At 33.4% G+C, this 14530-nt stretch overlaps 1 protein-coding gene across 1 annotated transcript; it reads right to left on the bottom strand.

The window, feature by feature from the left end:
• Positions 1-8485: 8485 nt before the first annotated feature.
• Positions 8486-10558, bottom strand: LOC134266594 (elongator complex protein 6-like). Its single transcript, XM_062748819.1, is given in 3 exon segments — positions 8486-8619; positions 9879-10454; positions 10456-10558. Coding segments are annotated over 3 exon segments (768 nt in total). The 5' UTR covers positions 10528-10558; the 3' UTR covers positions 8486-8499.
• Between the last annotated feature and the right edge of the window lie 3972 nt (positions 10559-14530).

The raw sequence follows: 14530 nt of genomic DNA, 5'->3' as shown, positions 1-14530 counted from the left end.
TCGCTACCTGAGCAATTTGCCCACCCTACAAACTTGAACTACACTATCTGGGATTAATTTCACATGAATTTAATCTTTCCTGTCTCAATGGTTCTTGAGATGAAGATTTTAAAGATTTTTCCTATATATTCCAATGTAAAACTTTGATCTGCCATTTTGGCCCCACCCTACCCCCAGGGGTTATGATTTAAAGAAACTTGAATCTACACTTCCTGAGGATGATTCCACATGAGATTCATCTTTCCTTGCCCAGTGGTTCTTGAGAAGAAGATTTTTAAAGATTTTTCCTTTATATTCCTATGTAAAACTTTGATCTGCCATTTTGGCACCACCCTACCCCCGGGGGTCATGAATTTAACAAACTTGAATCTACACTACCTGAGGATGATTCCACATTAGTTTAATCTTTCCTGGCCCAGTGGTTCTTGAGAAGAAGATTTTTAAAGATTTTTCCTATATGTTCCTATGTAAAACTTTGATTGGCCATTTTTCCCCACCCTAGCCCCAGGGGTCATGATTTGAACAAACTTGAATCTATACTACCTGAGGATGATTCCACATGAGTTTTATCTTTCCTGGCCCAGTGGTTCTTGAGAAGAAGATTTTTAAAGATTTTTCCTATATACTCCTATGTAAAACTTTGATCGGCCATTTTGGCCCCACCCTACCCCCAGGGGTCATGATTTGAACGAATTTGAATTTACACTATCTGAGGATGATTCCACATGAGTTTCATCTTTCCTGGCCCAATGGTTCGTGAGAAAAGGATTTTTTAAAAATGCCATTAATTTTTCTCTAATTCATAATTATCTCCCCTTGGAAAAGGGTGTGGCCCTTCATTTGAACAAACTTGAATCCCCTTCACCCAAGGATACTTTGTAGCAAGTTTGGTTGAAATTGGCCCAGTGGTTCTTGAGAAGAAGATGAAAATGTAAAAAGTTTACAATGACGACAACGACCATGACAACGACAACGACGACAACAACGACGACAGACAACGGACAAATTTTGATCAGAAAAGCTCACTTGAGCCTTTGGCTCAGGTGAGCTAAAAAAGTGACATTTGGTTGAAATTAAAAAAAAATATATAATTTTGTCATTTTTCTATTTATGTAAATAAATAATAGTTTATCTTTTATTTGCATGGTACTCATTGACTTTTTTACTTGCATATGATGTATTAAGGTACAGGAGTACCTCCCTCTTTTTCAAAAGGGAGGGGAGTTTAGTGTGGTATGAGTGTGTGCAGGTATGTGTTAACTTGACACTGTGTGCAATGCGCAAGTGTGAGTTCGTTGTCGTTTGTTGTGCATGGTGGTGTGCAGATCTAGTCACTTGTATTGCAGGAGAGATTGCGTTACTATTAGGGATGTCAACGAATATTCGAATATTCGAATATTCATTCGATGAGTTGGTATTCGAATATAAAATTATGATTCGAATATTCGTATTTAAAGTATACAAGCATCAAAAAGAAAAAAAAAATCTGGTAAAAACTGAAGCTTTATCAGAAATTGAATCAAATTCTTATCGTTAACCAAAAAAGATTTTAATTAAAACAAAATTAAAAGACACTCCTCTTGGATTACCTTAAAGGTGTGAAGAGTGTGTTCATTAATTTAAAACAATTTAAATTATTCATTTGATCATTTAATTAGATGTATAACAGTGTCCAGTACTTAGAATTAGTTTGTGTTGTTGAAAAGAATTAGTTTGTGTTGTTGAAACGACACATTTTGAAAGTAACAAACATCCCTTATTTATGTATACATAATTTAAAATCATTATCAGGAAATTAATTAGCTAAAAGTAATTGCTTTTAGCCTTTTAATGTTTCTCCATTAGATAATTGTTCTGTGTGGTATAAATCTGTAGGGTTATCAGTGTACACTTTGGTAAGATGATTAATTAATCTGGAACTTAATTATTAAAAGAATCTTTTGAATTTTCGTGGGAAATTTTGTTTATTATATTTTGGATGTAAACTCTACATATATTCTGTAAAATATTTTAAGAATATAATTATAGTGCATTTACAAAACTCTACATGAAATTTTATTCCAAAATAATGATATAAAAGGTATATTGCTTGACAAGGGAGTGAAGATATATACATATTATAATGCAAGACGTATTTATTTTATCGAATATTCGAATATATTCGAATACTACTATCGAATATTCGAATATCAATTATTGACAATTTTGACATCCCTAGTTACTATTATAATATCGTAAGTCTTGTATGATTAATTAAGGAATGAAGCTTATTTCGACTTATATTATACGATATAACATATAAACTTGGGGCAGTTTACACTTTATAAACCGTGAAGCGGTTTATAAAAAAGCGTAAACTGTCCCAAGTTATGTTATATCGTATAACATAAGTTGAAATTAGCTTCATTCCTTATAATTTAATTTCAATGTAGACAATCAGACAATTTTTCCATTTTTTCCTTCGGAAAAGGGCTTCAAATATCGCAAATTTTAAAAGTTAACGTCAAGCGGAATAATACGTTTTTGGCGTCACTCATTGTGACGTAGGCAAGTTATGTTATACAAAATGGATAAATCCATTTAACCAATCAAATGACATGTTAAAACTGAAATTAAATTATTGCTGAATACAAATATAAACAATTACTATCATTGTCAGTTTATACATACAATACTTCAACATTCACTCAATCAGTATTTGGAGCACGTCGTTTATATATTTATTTGAACATCAATTAGATTATACATTACAGAGTCCAAATATTTTATAACCAAATTTTGTTTGTTTTGATTGTCTGTTGGAAATTTTCTTTGGTGAAATTGGGAAAACACATACTTTTTGCCATTATGAATGGAGCAAAAAACAGGCCCCTTCGACACCCTAAAAATGCCTGTCAGTAAAAATATTTGCATTATCAATACACAGTTGATTCAGGGCAAAGTTAACCCCACTTAGGATCTGATGTTCCAAACTTATGCAGAGTCTAAAAGCACAATACATTTTCAAACGACATTTCACTTTTTTGTTTTATAGATTAATTCACCTGTAGGTTTTAAGCTGTCCCTTTCCGCAGCTTAAAAATACTTTATCAACGTTTTATCAATACGTGCATCTGAATCCGACAAATGTTATTTCAATAATGTTAACTGTTTTCCCCAACCAACTCACCTGACCGTCCACAGATTTGCTGTTCGCGCCACATGTCAAAATTTAAAACTCACAATTTCGATCCCGATGCAAATAAATTACAAATGCATGCAAGAAACAAATAATAAATTTATGTATTAATCAATCCCCCAATTATAAATCAATTTTAGCAGTTAATCTACAATATGCTCTACCTCTGGGCAGGACAAAATATTTATGTCTCAAACCTGTCTTGTTATATAAGCGACATTGCTAGGTTACTGGAAGGGGGGGGGGGTCTGAGATAATTTTTTTTTTTTTTAGAAATAAATGCGTTTCAATTTTTCATGTATTCGGTTGCTTTTTATGGATTCTATTGCATTTTGAAAATGTGAAAAACCTCTTAACCGAAAGCCTTTTTTTATTTTAATGCATATTTGCAAGATTAAATGCGACGAATATATCCTGTCCTATTCATTCCCTTGTAACTACATTTCCCCTAAAATTGCAGACTATTTTGTGTCATTTGTGAAACTATCTACAGCTGTCTAAGGAGATCTGGAAGTTGTGTCGTTTGACCACTGACCAGGGGAAATACCCTTTGAAAATGGCGGGGATGTCAAAATATACAACCTTCCTCAGAGAAATTAAACAAATTCTTAAACATTCTTTTATTACAACAGCTTTAGAATATTTACCTCAATTTTTGATCATCTCTGGGCTCCTGTAATGCACTTTCGACTGAAAAATGTAATGAACTGATCTGAAAGTCTGCTGCGCAGTTACCTGTTACTGCTTCGTGAATTCAGTTGTGAATTATGTTCAAACATCATGCTCACGTGATTTAATTACGTATTCATCATTCATTACACTACTGCGGTCATTAAATCGTGAAATATAAACTAACGCTGCGAGTACACAATTTTTTTGTTACATGTATATTGTAAATTTCAACAGAAAATCTTGTGCGTGGGTATTTTAATAAACTTTTTAAAATTACAGTCATGAATTACATTTATACGCAACAGTTATGTTTATTCAAAATTATATACCGGTATAAACATACATTGTAGACGGTAAAATATTCATGAATATACTTTAATATATAGGGTATATCAATCTATAATTGCTTGCATGCTTATTTTGAGTGCAGAATACCAAGTCATAATTATATTATATTTCAAGATTAAAAGCATGGCCTAGACTCCCAATCATAGTAGGACTAGGACACAATAAATAGGCCAAGATTTTTCCTCAAATTCAATTTTTCTGAAACTTTGATATTTATACCCCCCGCTTGAAAAGCGGGAGGGTATATAGTAATCGTTAATTCCGTCCGTCCGTCCGTCCGTCTGTCTGTCCGTCCGTCCGTCCGTCTGTTACGCTTTGGGGTACCCATCTCTTATCCGCAACTCCTCTCATACCACTGAATGAAAATTGATGAAACTTTCACAGAATCTTTATTACATATTGCCATTGTGCACCTCCTATTTTACTTTTTGATCCGACACATATTTTGGGTTTCCCGGCCACAGGAAAACATGGACTTTTTCACCAGTTATAACCATATGGGAGGCGGGGGGTATCATTTAGTGAGCTCATCGCTCACAGTACCTCTAGTTCGTTCTAGGATACAAAATCTCTCTTTACATATGATATGAAAGAAATTCAACCACACATTTTTTGCCCACATAGTCTGAAATATGGCCTATCATTTAGAAAAAAAAGTATTTCTTAAAAAAACTAGAGGTACTGTGAGCGATGAGCTCACTAAATGATACCCCCCGCCTCCATATAGTTATAATGACAAAGTCCATGTTTTGCTGTGGCGGGGAAACCCAAAATATGTGTCGGATCAAAAAGTAAAATAGGAGGTGCACAATGGCAATATGTAATAAAGATTCTGTTAAAGTTTCATCAAATTTCATTCAGTGGTATGAGAGGAGTTGCGGATAAGAGATGGGTACCCCAGAGCGTGACAGACGGACGGACGGACGGACAAACCCAAATTAATATCCCCCACTTTTCAAGCGGGGGACAAAAATCCTCTTAACTCCTGGACATCAAGCAGTCAAACTGTTAGTATGATTGTAATCAGCATTGAGTCCTCTACCAAAATTGTAAAATTCATGGCCCCAGGGTCAGTGGTTCTAGTGCTAGATATCTTAAGATAAGACTAGAGGTACTGTGAGCAATGAGCTCACTAAATGATACCCCCCGCCTCCCATATCGTTATCACTGATGACAAAGTCCATGTTTTGCCGTGGCCGGGAAACCCAAAATATGTGTCTGATCAAAAAGTAAAATAGGAGGTGCACAATGGCAATATGTAATAAAGATTCTGTGAAAGTTTCATTAAATTTCACTCAGTGGTATAAGAGGAGTTGCGGATAAGAGATGGGTACCCTAAAGCGTAACAGACGGACGGACGGACGTACAGACGGACGGGATTAACGATTACTATATACCCTCCCGCTTTTCAAGCGGGGGGTATAATAGATTTATTAATACCAATTTGGGGCCCATCAGGGCATACAAGTAAAGGGAAAAGCTAGAAATTCAAAATTGATAGTGGCAACTAACAAATAGTTTATATAGAGAAAATGCATAAATAACCCAACCAAGTGCATAGTTAAGTTGAATATGGCTGCATGTTTCAAAACTGTGAATCTCATGGCCCCAGGGTTAGGAGTTCTAGGGGTTCTAGTGCTAGGGCGGGACTATATAGTTTATATAGTGAAAATGCATAAATTCTTTTAAATTCTTCTTCTCTGCTCATGGGCGTTAAATAAACTAATTAAGTGTATATAGTTATGTTGAATAAGGCTGCCTCTTCCAAAATTGAATTTCATGGCCCAAGGGTCAGGGGTTCTAGTACTAGGGCAGGGCTATATAGATTATATAGTGAAATGAATTATTTCTCTAAAAATCTTTTGTTTTTCTGCGCCTGGGTATTAAACCAATGAACTATGTACATAGTTATGAGAAGAAAGGATGCCTTTTTCAGTTTTTGAGATTTGTGAATTTCATGGCCCCTGTGTCAGGGCTTCTTGCGTTAGGGTGGGGCTAATGTTTATATAATGAAAATGCATGAATTCTTTGAAAATCTTTTCGTTTGCCCCTGGGTATTATGCCAATGATCTAAGTACATGTACATATCTATGATGAAGAAAGCTGCCTCTTTCAAACTGGTTAATTTCCGGGCTCCTGTGTCAGAGGTATTAAAAGGGGGAGGGTACATAGTCTGAAAATAAATTAATGCTTTGAAATCTGCACTTTGATATCAATCAACAATTTATGATGAAATAAAATCCATGATCAAATTTCCAAAATTTTGACCCCAGGGTCAGTGATTTCTTTCGGGTGAGGTACACAAGTGGTTATAGAGTGGAAATGCATTTTCTCTTTGTTACTCTGATCTACCTCTGGGTATTTTAGTAACCAAAGTAAGCATGTTAAGTCAGTGTATAAATGTAGCAATAAGTGACAATTAATTGTGAATGTATGTCGTTAATGATTTACACTAAAAAAAATAAAAATTCCGCTGGAAAAAAGCTCAGTACATTGCTCATAAAGGATGTTTCAAGACACGATTAGGCAATATCATAAATTTCATGAAAGAGTCAACTTACTACTATTTCAAATCACGTTATGAGAATGGCAGATTCATTCTAGAGTTATCTCCCTTAACAGATTTTTTTCATCCAAATAAATTTTCAAATATCAAAAAGAACAAAATTTCTTATTTTTAATACTAATAAATTACAACTAATTTTATAATATATAAAATAAACATTTTTCTTAATAAATAAGAAGGTATCTTTTTTTTAAAATCCAAAAATTTAAAATTGTAGTAAAACTCATTTAAAATTATTTGGATTTAATAAATTTAGAACAATCAAATTATATAGCTTGACATGACCAAATTATGGGTAATATGAGTGAAAAATTCAGTTTTTGTAACTGGGTAACATACCCAGCAAATCTATTATTAGAGAAGGAAACGGGGGAATGAAATGCAGTTGCTCATGGACATTACAGGCACGGGGGAACGGACCTTCCCCCCCCCCCCTACCGTGTTCTGTACTCCAAGGGTCCTTTGACTTTTTTAATTAAAACAATTTTCTATGACATATTCACAAAGTATTTCTACTAAAGAATACAATATTTAAGCTAAAACTAGCCTTTTCTAACAATCCGTACCCTCTGATACAAATAAGTAACGTCAAGTGCCTGTGGACTATACCAACAAATAAGTGGGTGGATGGACCCCCTCGAACGGCATATTCCCCCTCCCCCGCGTTCTACTGTTTTGCAATACTCAATTCAATCAATTTTTTTTCCTATTGGTTAGTTTTCTCTTTCCATATATAGGAAGGTAGTTGTACTTTTTAGAGTTACTTCCCATTACAAATTATTTTATTCAAAGTAATATTAAAATATTTTTCATTGATTCAACTTCGTTAAATAAAATGATAACAATTAATTGCCTACTTATTAAGTAAATAAAAAGATTACAAAAAATTTGAAATATTCTTCTTACTTGATTCTGTATTTGAATTTTAAGTAAAAATCATTAAAACTTATTTAAAACTGATTTATTCTGCCACTGGAGAAATCAGTATTATTAGTAAGCATCCTAAATAGTGTAGATTCATTCTTTGTGCGTGTGCCGGGGTAAGACCCAGGCATGAAATGTGAAATTGTTGGATAGGAGGTGGGTCGCAGCGTTCGGTGCAGCATGATGAAACTGCGCTCAAGCAATTAAAATAATTCATTAAGTTTCCTTTGTTGTTTAAACTTCAAGCTCAATATCAGAGTTACTCTTGAATTCTTGACTGCTCAAGAAATTTTATAAAGGTAGTAGTGGATGGATGACCCTGCCGTTCCAATCTATCCAATATACATATCTACTACCTCATACTCTTACATAGTAACTATATCAAATTATGAAAAACATATATTTAATGCATAACATGACATGTACATGTATATATAATTATATATGCACACAAAGTCCATCTGAATTTAGTAATTTTTGTTCCTTTGAAATATGACAAAGGATCAACATCTTGACACACCATCTAGTAAGCAATATATCAATTTATTCCCATTTAAAGTTTGTAAGAAATCTGGTAGCACCACCGCTAGAAAACCTGACTTTTAGAAAATAGCCTTGTAAAGTGACTTGCATTCCTCAAAATTCAAGTTAAATGAAAACAAAGTAAATGTTTAAGATCATTACAAGGTTTAATTTAAAATGAAACTGAGAAATCCATCACACTTTACCTTCTGACACAGGGGTACAAAAAAATCAATAAAGACTTGTTAAATGTTTATTTATTAAGTTTATCCTGATATTTTTACTTAATTCAGCCAAGGACAGCTTTGGACATTCCAGAGCCAAAGAAAGTTACAGATTTATCATTAACTTTAAACTGCATGCTTTTTGAGCTGTTTTTTCTGAGACAATTTCTTCTCTTGACTTCAATCTGAAAAAGAATAGTGTCAGTGTCAAACACATCCATTTAATAGAAATCATTTGATGCAATAAAAATGTCTTTAAGTTAAATTTCCAAAACATAGACTTATAAACTCATTGTAATGTGAAGAACTATAGATTTTTTTTCTTCTTTTTTCTTTGCTATTTCATTGTCAATTTAAGTTAGACACTGGCCAAAAAAAAAAAAAAAATGAAAGGAAAGAAAATTTAACTGAAGACTCTTAGGAAATTTAACAGTTACTCTAAGTTATCTGTGTGTGAATAGCTTTTATTGAGATATCTGGAGTTAAACCACAGAAACTGCATATTTATGCTTTTCATAATCTATTTATAGATTAGCTTCTTTGGTTTATACTGATTTTGCCAACCAAAATATTCCTCACTCTTGCAAAAGTCCTCATTTACAGACCAATTTAAGAGGTATTTGTAACAGGATTTTAGATGGGGTCACGTGACCCCGTCTATTAGTTTACTGTCAGAGGCCTCAAAACCGAAGCCATGGTGATAACACATGGAATTAAATCTATGCTATATGAAAGAGTGCAGAAATTGTTTTGATCAAAATATAAACATTCTATATCAAACTGAAGAAAGTGATATTAATTTTTTTTCTATTTAACTCAAACTAGTAAAGCATTTTGAACATTTAAAACTAAAAATATTAATTGTAAATCACACTAGTAAACAAAGTACTCTCCTGCGTATGCATCACCCATTGTTTACATCTGGAAAAGTATTAATTCGTACCTGGTGAAATTCGGACAGTTCAAAAAGGTTTCCAGACATAGCAATTATTAAAATTTCTACATCGACAAATTAAATCAAAAACCTTAATTTATATCATACACAGTTTTGATTTTAGTATGTTAATAAAAAATTTAGTTGTTTTTCAAACTCGTAAAAAAAATCACATTTGTGAAATCTAGCATGAAGATTATTTTGACCCCATCTTTGAGTACTGTCTCAGTACTTTGATTTTGCTTGTCATTCCACACTTCTAAACAGAAACAAGTCGGCAAATTGAATAATGAAGCACTAGCAAACACCCCTGGCCTCATCTCTATAATATAAACCCTACATCCTACACTCTCCATACAGATATTCTCCAAATTTGAACTTCTGTGTTCATGAAAATCAGCCCAGTTATATACTTTATTGTATGATCTTTCTTTGGTCTGTTTCAAAAGTGTGAGCATTTTAAAATATCTGTTTAATTGTTTTGCACCAAAAACATAATCTCTTTAATACCTTGCCATGTACATCTTTACAATATCCACTATCAAGACCAGATATATGAACATCTAGGTTGCTCATGTGCAAAAGTGTCTTCCAAACAAGCTTTGCTTCTTCATCTTCCTCCATACTGATAAACATAACTAGAGTACCCCTGCAATCTGACTTTGGGGATGAAATTAGCTGACATAGATACTGAATAAATGCACTGATCTCTTTAACTTGGTATCCAAGGCTGAGTAAAACATTCAAGCTATCAACAATCACAACTGGTGGCTCGCCCTGTTTATTCTGTAGTTCTGAATAGTTAGCTTTGATCATCTCATAGATTCCCTGCAAAGAATCTAAACTGTTCACACAATCATCAGTATGTATATCCAGAAATCGATTCCCAAAGGCCTTCATCACGTCACAGAACTTTAGGTTAGATGATTCAATTTTATGTGCTAAATTTATTCCAAGTTTTTGACAAACTGATTTGTGGTGACCGTAGGACTGTGTAAGTGATACAAAGCAAACATTTCTGTCAACATTGCTGCTGAGGAAAAACGAAAGGAAGTGATGGAGTAGAAATGTTCCATGATCAGCAGACTGACTCAGATAAAGTTATCACATCTCAATTGTCATCCTTTGAAATATCGAGCACATTGTTTACTTCATCCATGATTTTTTTTCTACTTTCACTTTTTCAATACAATATCGAACCCGAACTGATTGGATGTAAAGGACGCGACGCGCCTCTATTTAATTGCGATTGATCATCTTAAATATTTTCTTTTAACTTTGAATCAAAATTCTAAGAATAACTTTAATAAAAATCAATACTTTTGTTTTCTATTCAAGTTTAGTTCTTCTAATGCGAATCGTTCCACAGCTTTCCAACTGTACGATTGCGGTGAATAGCCTGATCTTTACTTCAAATTTTAAATGACAAAACGCAAGAATAGAAATTAATAATAAAATGAAAACAAAGGATTTAAAAATATAAAATCTGCATCAAAGTTTTTAAGCAATTTTATTTGTGCTAAATATACGAAATTATTTTTCTGAAAAAAAGTATATTTCATTTTTTGTTTTCTTAAAAAAAAAAATAATATGTGCATTGCGAGCGCGTACTTTGAAACGAAAAAGATATGGGTAAGGAAGAAATCTTTATTTTACCATAATGCAAGTGATTTAGACTATTTCAGAAGCATTCTTTTCACAAAGCTAACATTTGTTTTGCTGAAATTAATGTTATATGAAAAGGAGTTTGCTCAGCTCGCCTTCATGTAGGTGTTTTGTTTTTGTAAACAACTTTGTATCCGGATTGGCTCTACCAGAGACATAAATAAAATATTTATGTCTCTGGTTCTACCTATTCCGAATATATTGAAGTCAACTTAAGTAGCTTTATCGTTTTATTTTCATAAAAAGCATGAAAGTGCAGAAACATCATTCACTGTATCATGTATGGGCTGATGGTGTAAAAAACAAGCTATACTCTCCATTTTTTTTTTTAATGAATGTTTTTTATGAAGGTTTCCTCCTAAAAATACTTGTTCACTCTGAGTGGTTTCGCCCTATTACTTGTCTGCATTGAGTGGATTTGCCCAAATTGGGCCTATATGGCCTAATCAATGTCTGCTTGTTGAAGGATGGTGATTTGATCAGTAGATGAATGAATGATGATTGATGAGCAGCTTAATAAAAATTAAAGATGGAAGGCTGCCCTTGTTTGTGCTTTTTACACAGACTCAGGACCCCTTGACTTTGAGAAAAGAGGGAAGGGCAACACTGTCCACATACGTTCTTGAATCCATATTGGATTTTAGTTTACTAAAATATTACAGTTTACCATTTAAAGAATTGTTAAGAATTACTGAAGACAAAGTATATAATTATAAGCATATTTATATATTGCAGAGAAAACTCAGATCTAGTAAATGACTTTAGTCTAATTTTTTGGTGCTAGATCAAGCATGAAGTCTTAATCAATTGCAACTTTCTTTTTCCCGTTCTTTACGGCTTTAACAGAATTATGTAGAAAATAGAGCGTTTTCATGGAATTCAGTTTGAAATCATTTGAAAGGTAATCCCGACACCTATTTTAATTTGATAACATTTTAAAGAAGAGGTCAAAAACATACAAATTACCGTTTTCTGAGAGACTGTAGGCAATCTGGATACATTGCCTTTGTCGAAAATGGAAAAAATCCCATATTCATAACTAGTTTTCTTAAGTGTCCCCTGCTTGAAAAGTGAGGGATATTAATTTGGGTCTGTCCCTCCGTCCGTCTTTCTGTCTGTCTGTAACCAGAGTTCTTGAAATCTTTTTTTCGCTGTCAGTCATTTGGACCGACTGCCATGTGAAGTTTCAGTCCAGACAGATTTCTATCAGTCCAAAATAAATCCAATAAAACATGAAAAAAAAATTGTATTTAAATTTTATTATCAATAAACACGGCGTCTATATAAACACTGCACACTTCTTACCCTAGCGCCGTCAACAAACTTGTTTTAACAGTTTACCAATAGTTTGGCACAAGTTATAATAATCTGTGTCTCGGAACAAGTCCTCATAACAGTTATTCTCGCAATGTAGAAATTAATTACAGAATTGCTCCAAAACGAATTTGAAGTATACAAAAGGATATGCACTGGAAATAACTTCAAAATTAATTACCGGTACAACAAACCTTTTTTAGGTCGCGTATGTCTTTAAACCTACCGGTAAATTATGATCCAAATAAAGACGATAATTCAACTAATTTTCTTTACATTTTTTCTCGCTTCAAATTTACACGCCATGTTTCTGGAATCTTCGTAGTAAATGTACTGAGTTCGAGTTATTGCCCGTGTTTATTTTGCGACATAGTGAATATACGGAACAAATTGTATTAATAAACCGGGTCCGTAGGACATTTTTCATTTTAACGATAGAACATTGTCTCTAAATTTGCGCTTGCATTAATCGATAAGCCATTACAACATGCAGAAAAAGAGTTTGAAAGATTACGATCGGTGGAATATAGGGAATTTGTACGAAATTTAGTAAGATTTTCGCAAGTTCCTCTGTCAACACTGTCCGGTCATTTGGACTGACACAGAACGAGAAAGTAATCGGTCCTTGGTTGTTTTTATTGGTTTTGCTGTCAGGACCGAAAGATTTCAAGAACTCTGTGTAACGCTTTCGTTTCCACACGATATCTCGAGAACCCTTTGAGCTTTCGCAATGAAATTTTGCGTAGCAACTCCCTATGGACTACAGAAGAACCCTATTGATTTTGAGGTCAAAAGGTCAAAGGTCAAGGTCATAAATTCGCAAATTCTGTCTTTTATAACACTTTCGTTTTCGCACGATATCTCGAGAACTCTTTGAGCTTTTGCAATGAAATTTTACATAACAATTCCCTGTGGCCGAAGAAAGACCCCTATTGATTTTGAGGTCAAAAGGTCAAAGTTCAAGGTCGTAAATTTATACATTCTGTCTGTATGAAACACTATCATTTCCGGGCGATATTTCAAGAAGATTTTGAGCTTTTGCAATGTAATTTTATATCAAAACTCCCTAGGACCTCTCTCACCCCTCTCAAAGTGTCCCGCTCTGTTTGTTTTATTAGTATTTACTGTATTACATGTCGCTATTTTTAGCACAGGGACATGAGGAGAGTTATTACGTATAAAACAGGTCCTCGGTGGACTTTATATTCTTATTACATCTATTAGAACTGTTTAATAAAGGTTAAATTAGAAATCATGCATTGTGTAAAATTTTGACAATATCGAACATGAATATATACATGTATGTGACTTCATGTTTGTATATAATTTTCGCTAACGCTTCACATGTGAGAGGGCCCAAGTTCACATCCCGGGCGATCAATTTTTTTTTTTTCGAAATACTTTTTTTTTTACTAAATGATAGTATTCATGTGAACTGAAAAAATTATGAGGTCTGGCTTGTACAAACTCATAAAATCATCATTACAGTGTGATAAATATTTCCTATAAAAAGAATCTTCTATACACATAATAAAGAATAAGCAATCAAACCTTTATATCCATATTGGCATATTTTATTTGCTTCAGTATACATGTATAGATTTAATAATTCTACAAATTCAGTCAAGGGAATCCGACCCCCCCCCCCCAAACTGCGCATGGTTTACTTTTTACCTAAGCGGGGACACAAATTCTCTGAATTAGCTTGTTTTTCATTGAAAATGACAGTTTAAAATGTGGTTTTTCATCTTGTTACCTACAAATTATGCCCGGAAACACCTTATTTGACCAAGCTAAAGTTGTAAAGCTTCATAAAGGAATTTATCTCTCAAATTTGATAAATCTGTAGGCATCTTTCATTTACTAGATTTTGACCTTAAGACAGAATTTTAACTTGCAAACAGTCAGCATTGCAACCAATTTTAATGTATGTAGATTATTTCACAGTTGTTTAATTGTTAAATTAGTAGCTGCAAAGGAAGTACAAATTGTTGAACTGCAAATAAAAGTTGATTTACCTCAGTACATGCACTAAATGAATGAAGAAAATGCTATGATTGCATGTGATTTTTTTTATTTTTGACAGAGTCAGAGATGGCAGAAGATATATTGCCGTTTGGTCGAAGTTCTGTCAGGTGTGTCATTTGAGAGTATTATACAAGTAAGTTAACGAGCCATGACCA

The sequence above is a fragment of the Saccostrea cucullata genome, unplaced genomic scaffold (genome assembly GCF_032062105.1).
Source record: "Saccostrea cucullata isolate Sc308-1 unplaced genomic scaffold, CSIRO_AGI_Scuc_v1 ctg14497, whole genome shotgun sequence".
Classification (NCBI taxonomy): domain Eukaryota; kingdom Metazoa; phylum Mollusca; class Bivalvia; order Ostreida; family Ostreidae; genus Saccostrea; species Saccostrea cuccullata.
Note: the sequence above shows the minus strand (reverse complement) of the source record. Positions and strands in the feature narration are given on the sequence as shown.